The sequence below is a fragment of the Delphinus delphis genome, chromosome 3 (assembly GCF_949987515.2).
Source record: "Delphinus delphis chromosome 3, mDelDel1.2, whole genome shotgun sequence".
Classification (NCBI taxonomy): domain Eukaryota; kingdom Metazoa; phylum Chordata; class Mammalia; order Artiodactyla; family Delphinidae; genus Delphinus; species Delphinus delphis.
This window is the reverse complement of record NC_082685.1, coordinates 110215564-110231017: the sequence shown is the minus strand read 5'-3', so window position 1 is coordinate 110231017 and position 15454 is coordinate 110215564. Positions and strand designations below refer to the sequence as shown.

The 15454-nt window shown below is 35.6% G+C and overlaps 1 protein-coding gene across 5 annotated transcripts in view; it reads left to right on the top strand.

The window, feature by feature from the left end:
• TENT2 (terminal nucleotidyltransferase 2) overlaps positions 1-12667 on the top strand; it is a 59030-nt gene extending 46363 nt beyond the window's left edge. For 4 of the 5 annotated variants that reach the window (XM_060009243.1, XM_060009241.1, XM_060009242.1 and 1 more), the window contains 3 exons: positions 6985-7076; positions 9295-9374; positions 10973-12632. In XM_060009243.1, the coding sequence (XP_059865226.1) occupies positions 6985-7076; positions 9295-9374; positions 10973-11047 (247 nt within the window). In that variant the 3' untranslated portion in view covers positions 11048-12632. Of the gene's footprint in view, positions 1-6984; positions 7077-9294; positions 9375-10972 lie in introns of all 5 variants that reach the window. The other variant, XM_060009239.1, reaches the window with a different exon arrangement.
• The last annotated feature ends 2787 nt before the right edge of the window (positions 12668-15454 follow it).

Here is a 15454-nt window from a genome sequence, read left to right as displayed (position 1 = left end):
AGATGAGGAAAGATTTAAGACTGTATGAGACATGGGACATAAGAGAATATAAAGGTTATTCTAGAGTTAAGATTTTTTAAGATGTTGCAATGATAATAGCTAATGTTTCGTGAATGTTTACCTAGTGTCCTGCAGTATGCCGAGTGAATCCCATGTATTATCTCATTTAATCCTCACAATAACCCCTTTCAAACTTCGGGAATTTGTGAACTTGAAACTTGCCCGTAACGATACAGTTAGATAGCTAGAGAACTGGGATTCAAATTCAGGTGACTAAAACCACATTCTTAGTTGTTAGACTGTATTGGCATCATCTGTTGTGTCATGTAAATTAGATATTGGGGCAAGTTCATAGAAGAAAGATATTTTTCTGCCATGTAGAGTTTAGGATTAGAGCATCTAGAGAAATACTTTGAAAATCATCTGCTTTGTTGGACTGAAACAAAATGGTAGATGTGCAGGTTTGTATGTTAGTTTAGTATTAACAGAAACTAGCTTGCTGTGCCAAATGAATCTGGCTAAGAGGTTTTGAACTTTTGGACACACTTGTTATGATGCTACATGAGTTAGGTGACATCTTCACCTACTGTTTCATCATATAGTGCATTGTTGTTTCATACCAGATATTTTCAGAAATTTGACTGTAGGGAGCATAGCCAAGAGTGTAGTCATGGTAGTGAACTAGGTGCTGTGCAGAAGAATTCTGGCAGCCATTAGAAGCATTTGTAAGGATGTTTTCTGAACTTTGAGATACTATTAAAAAATTCCCTTTACTTGAAGACAAAGAATTAAGTGCCTGTGAAAGGATGCTTGAGTACCTGGTATGAATGGTGCAGAAATTTTATATGGCCATTTAAAATGACCATTAAAACGATTTTCTTACCTACTTCACTCGCAGCTTTCTCCTTAAACCTTGCTGCTGAAAATTCTTAAAATGAAGCCAGCTTTCTAGAAATGTACCTAGGAATGAGGAACTGACACAATAGGAAAAAAAAGGATCAGGTGGTTCAGGAGTCTAGAAAAACATACAGTCAGAATTTAATCACTTTGTAACTTAGCAAAACAACAAAAAAGAAAAGAAAATTTTAAATTCTAAATATCTTACAGACTCATAGCTACTGGAGATTCTAGGAACCTTAAAAGGTATCTGTTTTATAATTCTCTTTATTTTCTGGATGCCCAATCACATGTCATTACTGCTAGTTTATATGTTGGATTAAAAATACATACCTATATACTTAAATACATACATTTTTTGAAAACGGAAATACAAAGAACAATTTTTCTATCTCCTTTCTTACTATTTTTTCCTCATTTTATTTCATCAGTAAATCATTGAGTGCCTACTCTATACCAAGCTATTTTCTATGCACTGGGGATATAGCAGTTAACAAAAGTGTCTTTATGGAGCTTATCTTGTAGTATGGAGAGATAGACAGTAAACAAATGTACAGTATGTTAGATGGTGGTAAGTAGAGAAAAATAAAGCAAAAGCAAGAAAGGATATTCTGGTGTGTGTAGTTGTTGCAATTTTAATACCTGTATTGCCGTTTAATACCTAGCGTGGTAAGACAGTCTCACCGAAAAGGTGACCTTTGAAATAAAGACCCAACGGAGAGGAAAGTGTGAGTTATGTGTCTATATGGGAGAAGAGCTTTCCAAACAGAAGGAAAAACAACTGCAAAGACCCTGAGGTGGAGGTTTGCCTAACATGTTCAAGGAACAGCAAAGAGGCCAGTGTGACTGGAAGAGAGTGTAGAAGTCAATGATGTCAGAGAGTTAAGGAAGTCCATGTCATGTAGGGTCTTGTGGTTAATTTTGATGACTTTGGCTTTTCCTCTGGGTAAAATGGGAAACCACTGGAGGGATTTCAGTAGAGAAATTGCGTGATCTGATTTAGTTTATAACATGCTCATCCTGGTTGGTGGATAAGAATAGACTGAAGGGGGAGCCGAAGGCAGAAGCAAGGAGACTGTTTAGAAAGGTGTTGTAGTAATCTAAGAGAAGTCATGTAGCTTGGGTAAAGGTGGTTGCAGTGGAAGTGGATGAGAAGTGGTCAGATTCCACTTACATTTTGATTTGCCATAGATTAGATGTGACCTAAGAGAAAGCGAGGAGCCAAGAATGGCTTCTAAGATTTTGGCCTGAGCAACTGCAAAGGTGGAGTTGCCATTAGGTGTGATGCGGAAGACAAGGGAGGAACATTACTGATTTTGAACATTTTAAGGTTGAGATACCCACAAAATATTCAAGTAGAGATACTGAGTAGAGTTGGATATACAACTCTAGAGTTCAGGAGCGAGGTCACAGTTAGAGCTTTATATTTGGGAGTTGTCAGCAGGTAGATGGTATTTAATGCTAGGAAACTTTTTGAGAAAACCAAGGGAATATAGATAGAAAAGGTTTAGTCCAAAGACTAAACCCTTAGATACTCCAGTGTTAAGAGGGGTACAGGAAATACAGAAGATACAAGAGTGCTTTAAATGACAGTGAAGAGAGAAAGACAAATTCAGAATGTAGATATTCTGTGAAACAATTGGCCTAGTCTCTCAAAAAGTCAATATCTTAAAAAAAAAAAAGTGGAGGGGACATTTCCAGATTAAAGAGATGGAACAATCAAATACAGTGGATGAACCTGGATTACAATCTGATTGTAGAGAGGGTGGAAAAATTATAAAAGGCATTTGAGTTACATTAATTTCTTGATGCTGTTGGTATTACAAAGGAGAATAGCCTTATTCTTAGATATATGCCAAAGGATAAAGAAATGAAGTTTCACTCTGTCTGCAGCTTAAACAAAAGGGTCAGTTCAAAACATACACATATACACAAGCAAATGTGGCAAAATATTAACCACTGTTGCACTGCTTTTAAGTTTTATGCTTTTCATTTTTCCCTTTGAAAAATGTCAATACAGAGATGAAATAAAAATAGATTAGGTATGAGAAGGAACTAATATATAGTAATCAAAAAAGGAAGAATCATTGAGAAAGGAGGAAAGCCAATAGAATGTGGTGTCTTGGAATCCAACGGGGAAAAACGTTTTGAGGAGGAGGGAGTGATTATGTGCGTCACATTTTTTGATAGATCAAGTACAAGATGAGAACTAAAAGCTGACCATTGAAGCATCTGTCCATGTGGAGGCTACTGGACCCTTGACAGGAGCAGTGGATAAAAAGCGTCATTGGGGCCTTTCTCACCTTCTGAGATGGCCCATACTCTGTGGAGTGTGTTTCTCCCCAGGCTGGTCTCGCCTTCTGAGATGGCCCACACTCTCTCTGTGCAGTGTGTTTCTTTCTAAATAAATCCACTTCTTCCCTATTAAAAAAAAAAAAAAGTGTCATTGGTGTGAGCTAAAGAGAGAAAAGGAGGGGAGGATTTAGGTAGTGTAGCTAACTCTCTAGGGAAATTTACATACTTGTAAAGGGAGCAGAAAAAGTGGGGTAGAAATTGGAGGATTAAGCAGGGTTGAGATTTTGTTTTTAGAAAGAAATTTTGCCATCTTTATGGCAAAATTGATGATACCAGAAAAATTGTAGTAAATTGTTGAACAGTCTACTTGTTTGAGTAGAGAAGGATTGGAATCTAGAGCACCAGTGGAATAGAAGCACTGACAATTCATTAATAATAATGAGGAAAAAAAGAATATATAGATACAGACAAATGCAGGTTGATGTGGTGGGAGCTAGAGGAAACTATCTTTTGATTGTTTTAGTTTTTTTAGTGAAATGAAGCATGGACATCAGCCAGGAAGGATTGTGAGGGAGTAGATTTGAGAAGTGAGGAGAAGGTATGAATTGTCACGTAGAAGAGTAAAGGAGTGAATTAACTATGGAAATATAGTATGATTGGTGGGTAGTGGCATTTAGGATCATTTTGAGCTAAGTCATCATGAATTTAAAGTGATCATAAACGGAAAGGTCAATATGGTTGCATTTTTTCTCCAGCGCTGTTTAGCTGCTTGGGAAAGGATTGGAGTAAACAAAGATTTAATTATAGTTGTATCAGCCAAGTAAGTTCAGTGCAGCAAGAGCAGGTAAGAGAGTTGAGAGATATGCAAGGGAGTGATTTTAATAATTGACCATGGACAGGACATATTAAATTCAGTCTTGAAAATGGGCACAGTGTTGCCTACATGACATCTAGGTGGCAGTTTCCAATAGGTACTTGTACATTTTGTCGTGGGGCTTAGTAGCTGGAGAAGAAGATTTGGGAAAGAAACATCAGAGTACTGAAGCCCGGATGGGTGCTCTAGCATTTGAAAAAGATTGAAAAAGACAAAGTCCTGATAGACACCAGCATTTAAAGGGTCAGGCAGAAGAGGAGCCAGTCAAAACAAAACAAAACTCCAGGATTAGAGTCAAGCTTTTTCTCTGTTTACAAGATTTGAAATCCCTAACAAAGTGTTTGTTTGTTTGATTATTTGCTTCCCAACCCTTAGTAATAGAATAAAAATATACAATTTTTTCACTTACTTTGACTAGTCTTAGCATATATGCAGTCATGTGGTATCGGACACATAATTTTGTCTATATTAGACTTAAATTTTTCTTTGTAATGTTGTTGAAGTCTGCATTTCCAATTTAATCAATTGTCTCAAAATACTTTGTTTGTCACAAAAAGAATGGCTAGAAGAGAATTAATAAATGAGTACCAGCTCATTATCATTACTGAAGAAAAAAAGCAAGCATCTTACCAATATAGTCAGAAATCTGTTTTATATTCAAAAGATTATCATACATTATCAGATCTGTTTTAGATTAAGCCCCATATCTGTTGTTCTAGTCTTTTCTGAAACATCCCTCTTTTATAGATTGTATCTTATTTTATACTTTAATTATTGAGTGACAATGACAGATTTTCACATGGCAAGCAAATTATGGTAGAGAAATATGGTATGATAAAAGGCTTAGTTTAGAGCCTGTTTTAAAGAAGGAAATGTATAGGGAAAATATTTCTAAATTACCATTTGAATTCTACATTTAAATTCACCTGTAAGATTAAAAGTAGTATATAAGTTATGTATCATGTTTATGATTTGAAATATTTAATAATTTCAAATATTTGAAAGTTCTTCAAAAATGCAGTAGATTGAATCAGTCCAAATAGTAGTGGTTCAAATATTCTTTTTTAATTCCTCTATGAAGTACTTCAAATGGTACAGTCATTTAAATAACTGAATTGTTTGGGTTGTTTATAGGTTGAAGATTAAACACTATCTGATTAGTGATGAAAAAGTGAATATGGTTGTGTCACATATGTTTCTGTGATCCAGTTTAGAATCAAATACTGGCATGTAATATAAATTCAGGATTGGATTTAATAGAAATATAGTGGTGAAGAGAGTTCCTTTGATTTAAGAAAGTAAAAGTTTTAGTTTAACAGCAGGATACAGTATTTCAATATTTTAAACTTGTCTGAGAGAAAAATATCAGTCCACCTCCTTTTAACATAATATTTCCTATTTTAATTCTACTGCAGATTCCACTGTTCTATAAGTTGAAATTAGAAACAAGTAGTCTCAGGAAAAAGTTCATTTCATTAGTGAAATTTGTCTTATGCGGTATAAAGTGAAGTAGCACAAAATGTAATTCTACTGTAATTTTGTGTGGGTCAGCAATGTGGTTATATAACTCTCCCCTTTACATTGTTATTTTTAAGAAAATTTTGGTAACACACTTGGACCAGTAGAGCAGTGTACTTCTTTTCTGTTTGGAGTCCAAACTAACAGAGCTGCTGCACATGAAGGATCTAAAACATCTTACTGTAACCAATCCTAAGTATTTCTTTTTGACAACCCACTTATTTTTAAAAAACATAAATTCTGATATATATTTTTAAAGAACTTAAAGCTGTCTTTGCAAACTATTTCTAAACTGTATTCTTGGTAAGAAAAAATAGAAAATCATACTTTGAGGATTCTTTTCAGTTATCAAACTTTACAAGATGCAATATTTTCTTGCATGTTTAACATAGAAATTAGTCAATTTTCCAGAAACAAATGCCATACTGGACCCACGATTATATCCTTATGGATTCTCTAATAAATAGAGACAGAGTAGGACAAGTGTTGCATTTGGAATGTCCCAAACCATGGTCTTTCTCCTACTGAAATGATGGAGAAAGCTAAATACAGCTGAAAAAAAGATATCAGCTATACCCCAAACTCATTTTTCTATTGAATACAAGCTGAGTGGTTATGTGTTTTTAAAATGTTTTTGAAAAAAGGAAAATTGTACTTGTATAAAATTATTATAATTTGAACTTGTACAAAATTATTATAAATTTAAAAGAACAGTGTAAGGTTAGGATATACTAAAGACGGGACAGTTTACCTTCAAGCATGCTGATAAAATTGTTTTACTTGAATAAAACTTCACTGTTAACATCTACATCTGATATACAGCAATAACGGTATGTTTTCATAGAGTATTTTTCTTTTCTTAAAACAGCATCTTCTTGCTTCTACTAGAAAATTAAAATTTTTTCTACTATAAATCATATCGGTAGAGGTGCACCTGAACAGAAATTATTTAATGATGCCAGAAAACAACACAAGAAGATTACCTCTCTCTTACCAAATAAAAAATTCTTACTGGGGTGTTAAGAAGGAACATAGTTTTTTTGCTTACTTACATTTTATTTTTCATATTACTTCATTTATTCAAAAAATATGTATTGAATACCTAGTTTATACTAAGCAACTAGGTGAAGAGTAAAATACACAAATAGCTCAGCATCTTGGAGCTTTCATTCTATTTAGGGGAGACACACAATAACATAATAAATAAGCAAATTGTTAGAATGTAAGTGCTGTGGAGACAAACGAAGTAGAGAAGGGGAAATGGGGATCGAGGTGCAGAGGGTTGAAGCAAATTCCAGTTCTATGAGAAGATCAGAGTAGGCTTAACTACTGATATAATAAAAATAATAAAAGGAAAGTTAAGAAAATAGTTAACATGATTAATGTTTTTCTTTTGATAGCTGGAACAGTCAAATGATTTCAGTTCGTGAAGCCAAAGCCATTCCCAGGCCTGATGGTATTGAGTGGAGAAATAAATACATCTGTGTAGAAGGTAGCCTTCCCACAACACTCTCTTATTTCCTATCCAACTATCATCATGGTACTGAGAGAATTACTTGAATACTTTCAGCTTATATTTCATCTAAAAGTAATACATTTATGTTCTGAAGTGGTTTATAAGTCTTTTAATCGTAAGATTTTAATTAAAAAATAATTTAAAATTCTTTAGTTGTAAAATAATAAACATGAATTTAGGTGTCGAATCTTTCCAGTCAGTAGGATTTGAGCAGTCTTCACGCACCTCTCATGCTTGTAGTTGGTTGAAATTTAGTTTCATGACTTACATACAGGTAGAAGAAAATGATTCTTTGAAATAAAATTAGTTCTTTTATACTTAAATATTGATAATTAATACAAGCTAGATTTTTATGAATATTAAATTGATTTTCCTTTAAAAATTAAATGGTCTGCAGATAGTCTGTTCTCTAAAATTAATTTACATGTAGTTGAATATTTCTTTAAGTCAGTGGAAACTGACTTCAAGAGGCAATATTGTTCTCACAGATGCCAAGTTGATGACTTTTGTAAATCTTGAGGTAACATAAAGGGTTGAGATTTGGCATTTGCAGGAAAACATCAAATTTAGAGTATTTTAATCTTGAATTATAATGCAACACATTAAGAGTTTATAAATGTGAAATTGAATCTCCTGCTTTGGTCTTTCGTTTGCTAAATTGCACAGTGTGTGTATGTTATTTTAGTTACTTGGTTCTTTTGAATATTAAATACAGTTGTAAAGTGCTACGTACTGTGATCTGATAGTTTAGCATATGGCGTTATTTTATTTTGAAAAGTACTGTGACAATAAAGTTTTTTGAAATAGCCTTTCTGAGCAATAAAAAAATAAGCAAAAGGAGTTTTTAAAATTACGTACCTGGTTATATGACAAATCTAAAATTAACATCTCCATCAAATTTCCTATTCTTTCACACCTTTTTTGAGGTCTTTCCCCTCATTCTAGCAACTTCATTCTCTTTCTCACTAGTCTCTCTCTTTCAGCTTTACAGCATACATAGGTCTTCTCATCCTTGAAAAGTACTCTTGACTTGATCCTACTGGCTTTTCTGAGTACTTTTTTTCCTCTTTTTTATGCCAAAATTCTTCAACTCTAGTAATTTTAACCTACTGCTGGCATTATTTCAGCTCCCATCTCACTCCTGATGCCTTTAGTTATCCTTCTTTTCTCACTGTTATCTTCAGTTTCCTCATTCTCTTATATAAAATCAGTTTCTTTGTCTCTATATATGAACTCTTCTCTCCTATTTTGTGGGTGAAGGGTGAGTGGGGTGAGGGTAGGGACATGGAAAGTAATATTGGAGACACACACATAAAATCTCTTATTTTGTTCTCTTCCTGTCTTGTCCACTTTTTTCTCTATCCTGTTTTTCTGTCTTTCACTGCCAAATTTCTAATACAAGTTACCGTTCTCATTGCATTTTTTTTAAGCCATTTAGTCACACCATAATTCTCTGCACTGTCTTCCATCCTCCCTGGTATTAAACCTCTACTTTCAAAGGCATTGACCTTTCTCCTACTAGACAAATCAGTGGGTTTTTATTATTTATTTATTTATTTATTTATTTTTGGCTGCCTTGGGTCTTCATTGCTGTGTGCAGGCTTTCTCTAGTTGTGACGAGCGGGGGCTACTCTTCGTTGCAGTGCATGGGCTTCTCATTGCGGTGGCTTCTCTTGCTGCAGAGCACAGGCTCTACGTGCATGGGCTTCAGTAGTTGTGGCTTGTGGGCTCTAGAGCACAGGCTCAGTAGTTGTGGCGCACAGGCCTAGCTGCTCCGTGGCATATGGGATCTTCCCAGACCAGGGCTCGAACCTGTGTCCCCTGCATTGGCAGGCGCATTCTTAACCACTGCACCACCAGGGAAGTACCTCACAGTAGGTTCTTGACTCTATGATTCTTCAGAAATCTTACCTATTTTTATGATTTATACTTAATATACCTATGCTGTTTACTTAAAGATGTTTACTTTAGACATCTTCTCACTTGAATTTTATCTACCTTGTTAGACAGCTCATAGCTATTATAAAACTATTTATTATACACATAAATCTGATGTTAGGCTAAACCACATGCCATTGCTACTGTGTAGGTCAGAAACTGTCAAATATTGGCAATTTCATATAATTCAACCAAATAAAAAACTGAAGTTCTCATTTTAATAATTTCTTGTTTATATGTGCATTTAACATTGTAGAACCTTTTGATGGAACAAATACAGCCAGAGCTGTGCATGAAAAGCAGAAGTTTGACATGATCAAGGATCAATTTTTAAAGGTAAACAATGCATCAGATTAACTCTAGAAGCATTAGTGCACTAGTGTGCTTTGAAAATTAAAAAAAACATATAGGTAATAGGAAAGAACAGCTCTGGTTCCTGTGTTGTGAAGCAATTAATGTGACGCAATAGGGAATTTATTACTTGAATTTAGAAATACTCCTTCAGAGAGATCTGACTCCGCTTTTACTCACATGGCTTTCACTTTGTGGAAATAAGCATTTTCACAGTGAGCTTATTAAGCTCTCAAAATGAATGAATAAAACCTAAAGGACTCCTTTCCCTCCTTAAAATATTGGGGAAGAAATATAGCCTTAGAAGAAAGCCATGTCTGTTCCATATTGTTCTTCTATATACCCCCTGTAACAAGGAACTAGAGCTCCATTTTATCTTTGTTTATATTCGGAGAAGTTAAACAAAATGTATGTGTTTGTGTGCACACACATTTTATATATATAAAGTCATATATATGTAAACTGTAGTTTATTCCTTAGCTCTCTAGTCCACAGTATGAATTTTTTCATCAGTGATTTTGCTAGGTTTGATTCCTAGCTTCAAGTTATTCAACAATACAGAGTAGAAACACATTGATAGAAATATGTATAGTAATATTATGAGACATATAGGAGAGAATACTTCATAGAATAAAAAGATCAAGGAACTTGTGAAGATCATTTTAGAGGCATATTTTTTCATTACCGAGACATCATAAAGTGGACTTTATTTTGATGATTATTAAAAATGCAAGTGTATCATGTTTACAGGCTGTCCTTCAAATTAGGCCCTCTCAGTTTGTCAACCAGAATAGAAAATTTAGAATGAAATGGAATTCTGTAGGGCAAAACAAGTATCCAAGAGGGAATGTTTTTCTCTATCAGATTAAATTGAGAACTCAAAAATAGCATTTGTACATTTCTGTTCTTACTGATGGGTGAGCTTTCATTTATGATTGTTTAGCTATAAAACCAGTACTTTTAGTCAGTTGAACAACTGAAGTAAGAGCAAACTGCAAAGATCTGCAGCCAGATTTTTTGGTAGTGGGCCAGATTTTTAGCTTATGAACAAGAATTTCAGTTTCTTTTTTCTCTTAAAAATTCTTTTCACTCTTCTTGTCTAGATGTATTGTATAAGGTGCTTTATTATAGATTTACTCTCTCTTTCTTCATAAATACAGTTTTTAATTGGAAGAGCTTTCTAGATACAAAATAGTCAGTCAAATAATTGAAGTAATCTTTCCTTACCCTCTCAAACCCAAAGGTTTTGTATTAATTACTTTGCTGTTTTAAATGACATTATCTAAATTGGTGAATAAATGTTAATATTGTCAGTTGCATCTTTTTGTACAACCTATGTGCTCATTTCTTTATTAATGAATTGGAACTACACAGGTGTAAAGTTTTTAAATAACACCTTTCTGATGACAGAAACAATACTTTTACTGTGTTAAAAACTTGGGAGATAAAAACACAGACACAAAAAAGTCACCCCAAATTTTACTGCCTTGAGAAATCACTGTTAACATTCTAGTAACTCTCCTTTCAGCCTTTTGTTCCACATATATTTTAGGTTTTAAGAATGATTTTTCTTTCTCTTCCAGTCATGGCACAGATTGAAAAACAAACGAGATTTGAACAGTATACTACCGTTAAGAACTGCTGTCCTGAAAAGATAACTGGCCTCTCTTTCTTAATAAAGAACAGTAGTAACATCATAATGCATTTTGTTTACCTTCATCATGGTTTCTTTTTAATTGTTCTTCTTGTTTTCATGTTTTATTCTTAAGAGGACATACTTATATATGCATATTTTATTATGACATTTCCTAATAAAACCCTTTGATTTAAAGATGTATTTTTGAAAATGTTTACATTGATAATTAGTAATATTATGGCATGAATTTTCAGGAGATCAAATAAAATATTTTTTTGAGAATTATCAAATAAAAGTTTTTTGCTATAACTGTAATTAATTGTACCACATGCTAATACTGAAGAGATGTGTGGACTGTTTTGGAAAGGGTCTGATGTATACATACTTAAAAGTATCACCTTCGGTAGATGGTTTGTTGCCTGAGTCTGTTCTAGTGAAGTGAAGATTCGAGTCAGTTATTCAGTTACTTGAAGCAAAATGAAATCTTTTATTTCAGTGAAATCACTGCAGAGGCATGAAATACTGGACAATTGCCTTAAGTCCTCACTTGACTCATCAGGATAAACTGAGGCTTTGTGTCGATATTAGCATTTCATTAGTACCTCACATGCTTTTGGTGTACTTGTGATTGCTTTAAATTTTGTGTTGAAACAACTACATTTTGCACTGTAATAATATGAGCACTAACTGTGTATTGTACAGCAGTTAGGGAATTGTTTTGAAGAATCAGTTCAGTGTAGACATTTTGAAAAGGTTAAGTCCTCTGTGCTTTATGGTAGCTTAGTGCAATTTGCACTTTTGTTTTACTTCCCGTTTTCCTGCTTTTATTTTTCCTGTGACATGAAGCAACAGAAACTGAAAGATCAAAGTTGAGATTATATCCTATTGATAGTATCAGAGTTTTTTCTGTGTATAATTATAGGATTGTAATCTAAACTGGAATTTTTAGGCAGTAAGCCACTATAAAATGTTCTAGATAAGACATAACATTATTATAAATAAAAGCTTAATGTTTGTAAAGATATCTTTTCCACAAGAAGAAATAGTGGTGGCTGCTAAAAATGCTACAGTGTTTATTAAGGTCGTTTTTGGTTTATGTAAATATTTGTAAATTGGTCAGTGCCTGTAAATTTAAATATAAATAATCTTAAAAACAGTTTTAACTTTTTCAAAAGGACTTTCAAAAGGACTGTGTACAACTTCTTTTAGACCTGCTGTAGCACAGTTTGTACCTCTAATGTATTTGGTTTTTTTGCAGACCAATTCAAATGCTAACAAGACTTTTGCTTTTTGACTTATAAAAGGTGCATATTTTCATTTTTTTCTTTAAGTTTAAATTTTTGTATGATCAAATGGAATAAAGTTTATATATGGAAATTGTCGATGTGTTTTTTGCTTTTTTTTTTCTTTCTTCTGTGAAAGTCTTTACTTCTGAGATGAGATTGAGGCTGTAGTTATCATCTGGAGCTGAACCGAATCCAGTTATTGTGTGTAATTATTTAGATTATGCAGAGAATCTTGGAATCAAGTTCATTCATCTTTAAGCCAACTAGCCACATCAACACCCTATTTCTCTGGCATTATTAGGAATGAAGCTTTCCACACAGGTGAATTTTTCAGTTTACTGATGATTAATGCTTTTGAAGCAATTAAGCTTTATGTACTAGTTCTTTTTCTTGGAAATTTCCCTAAAATGTAATTTACACTATGCAACTCTTCTTTATCAGAATGTGTTGAGTATAATTAATATTCCAGTAATGACTCCGGGTAATAATTATAAACAATAAATAATAGCCATAGTACTCCATAGTAATACTGTGTAGCTGTCAGACATGGGTAAGTGTCTGGGGCATTCTGCCTCTACAGTATTATGACATTTCCTAATAAAGCCCCAGAATTTACCATGGACTCCTTCATGCCACTGTTTCCTCAGCTTTCAATGACCACCAGGCCCCCTATCTCACTGCTGCTGCTTTTCAGCCATATCGCTATAACAGATAAGAAGTTAATAAATTTACACCCAGTCGTAAATCAATAGACTGAAACCTAAGATTATGCACTTTGTGACTGCTAAATATGTCAGATAAGTGGTCTGTCAATATATGAGAGAATTTTTTTTTTTTTTTTTGCAGTATGCGGGCCTCTCACTGTTGTGGCGTCTCCCGTTGTGGTGCACAGGCTCCGGACGCGCAGGCTCAGCGGCCATGTCTCACGGGCCCAGCCGCCCCGTGGCATGTGGAATCTTCCCGGACCAGGGCACGAACCCGTGTCCCCTGCATTGGCAGACGGACTCTCAACCACTGCGCCACCAGGGAAGCCCTGAGAGAATTTTTAGGCTTTTAAATTATTTTCAATATGAATTATTTAATTGTGTTGTGAATAATACATTCTTTTCTATTTGTATTGATCTGGCCATTTCTATTTATGTTGTTACTCAGGAAAGTAGTGTTAGAAAGTTTAAAATGTGCAATCTGTACTGCAGTTCTAAATTTTGGATTGGTTTGAGCTAAGATCTCCACGAACCTTGTTGATTATAGTTAGTGTTCCTAAGAAATTTTGAGTTAAATGGAGGGAATATACCTGTAGTTTTTTTGTGTGTGTGTGATACGCGGGCCTCTCACTGTTGTGGCCTCTCCCGTTGCAGGCTCCAGACGCTCAGCGGCCATGGCTCACAGCCAGCCGCTCCACGGTATGTGGAATCCTCCCAGTCCAGGGCACGGACGCACGTCCCCTGCATTGGCAGGCGGACTCTCAACCACTGCGCCACCAGGGAAGCCCACCTGTAGTTTTGATTAGTGTTTAATAGATCCCACAGCTGCAATTGATTCCTTTTTGTCCTAATGAGCAGACACTTGGGATTACTAATGCAAAAGCCAACCTGCTGTAAGAGAATGCATACTGCTGATGTTACACCTGGTTTAGTGAACCCTGGAAGGCTGGACTATTGCTGTCTTCCCTCTCATGCCCCCTAGCTGATGCTTCTGTACTGTACCTCAACTACCTGCGGTTCTTTGCCCACAGACCTAATGCACACATATGAGCTAGGGATAACTGTAACTGGGGAATACTACCTAATTTACATTTATCATATTTAACAACTCTGTGAATAGAATTTGCTGTAATTAAAAATCAGTGTTAGCTCTTTTAGCCATAAAATCATTCTTATAAAAAAAAGATCTTTATGTATTGTGAAGATATCTCTACCTGTTGTACATAGCAGGCCTGTTCTCTTCAGTGCAGGGACCGTTCATTAAGCACCTACTATGTGCTAAGTACTTTGCTAAGCTTCTGCGCTTGTATGAGATGGGGATAATGGGACAAAGATAAACTTACAGTCTACTGGGGAAAGAGACACAAACATAATTTGAATATAGGATAATGTGGGAACCTAAAACAGTGTTATTGAGCTTAAGCTGGGGATTTCAGAGAAAAGTGTGATCTTGAATGATGAGTACCCAGGTAAATAAAGACGGGAAGAACGTTTCAGGTGGAAGGAATTGTGTACATAAAGGCACAGTGGTGTGACTTGATAAATGTTAGAACTCCTGACTTCCAAAGACAAGACCAGACAGCTAAGATGTGGGTTGTTAGCATTTATCTTCCCAAGGACCTTGTGCTTTAGTCCTAGAACAGTGGGAAGCCATTGAGGGCTCTTAAACATGGGCATGGCATGATCTGGGACTTTGGGTTGAATTTCAGACAAAACAGACTTTGGCCAATGTAGGGAAATTATTCCTCTTCAAAGTTTTAAGATTTGTGGAGATAAAAGTTTCCTGGCTGAATAATCCAGGGGTCACTGAGGAAGAGAATACACAATATTGATTTGCAAATATAAAAGGAGCCAGTACTGAACAATGGTTCAAAACTGGGCTTTTGAAATGGGCAGACTTTGTTTCCCATTGGGTCACCTTGCTAGCAAAAGGAGACCTTGAGCAAGCTAGGTACCCAAGCTCTTCTGAGCCTGTTTTCTCATTTATAAAACCAGCATCTTAGTTAAACCTACCACAGCAGAGTTGTGAGGGGGAAATTACGAGTGCCTGAACTAGTAGTAAGTGTTCTGCTCTGTAAAAGGGAGTAGTTATTTGGTTGGGATAAGGGCCCATCGAGTAGCTCAGTTCTGCTGCAAACCTGAAGCCTACCAAACCCACTCTAGAGGGAAGAGAAGCAGGGGGGCTGTGTGCCTTTCCTCCTCCCAACTCCCGGATGCAGCGGGAGCCTGCGCCCCTCGGAGTGGTGCTCTCCAGTTGCCCAAAGGGCCCGCCAGGGACCCGCCTAAATTGGGGCGGGGAGGGCTGCGGGAAGTTAGACGCGCAGGGAACAGGAGACGCCGAGCCCCGGCCCCAGAAGATCGGTGGTGAAACTTTCTGACGCTTTCTATTTAAAGTCGCGGGGCTCGCCTGCCCCCAGGAGGGAACCCGAGCCGCCCCGC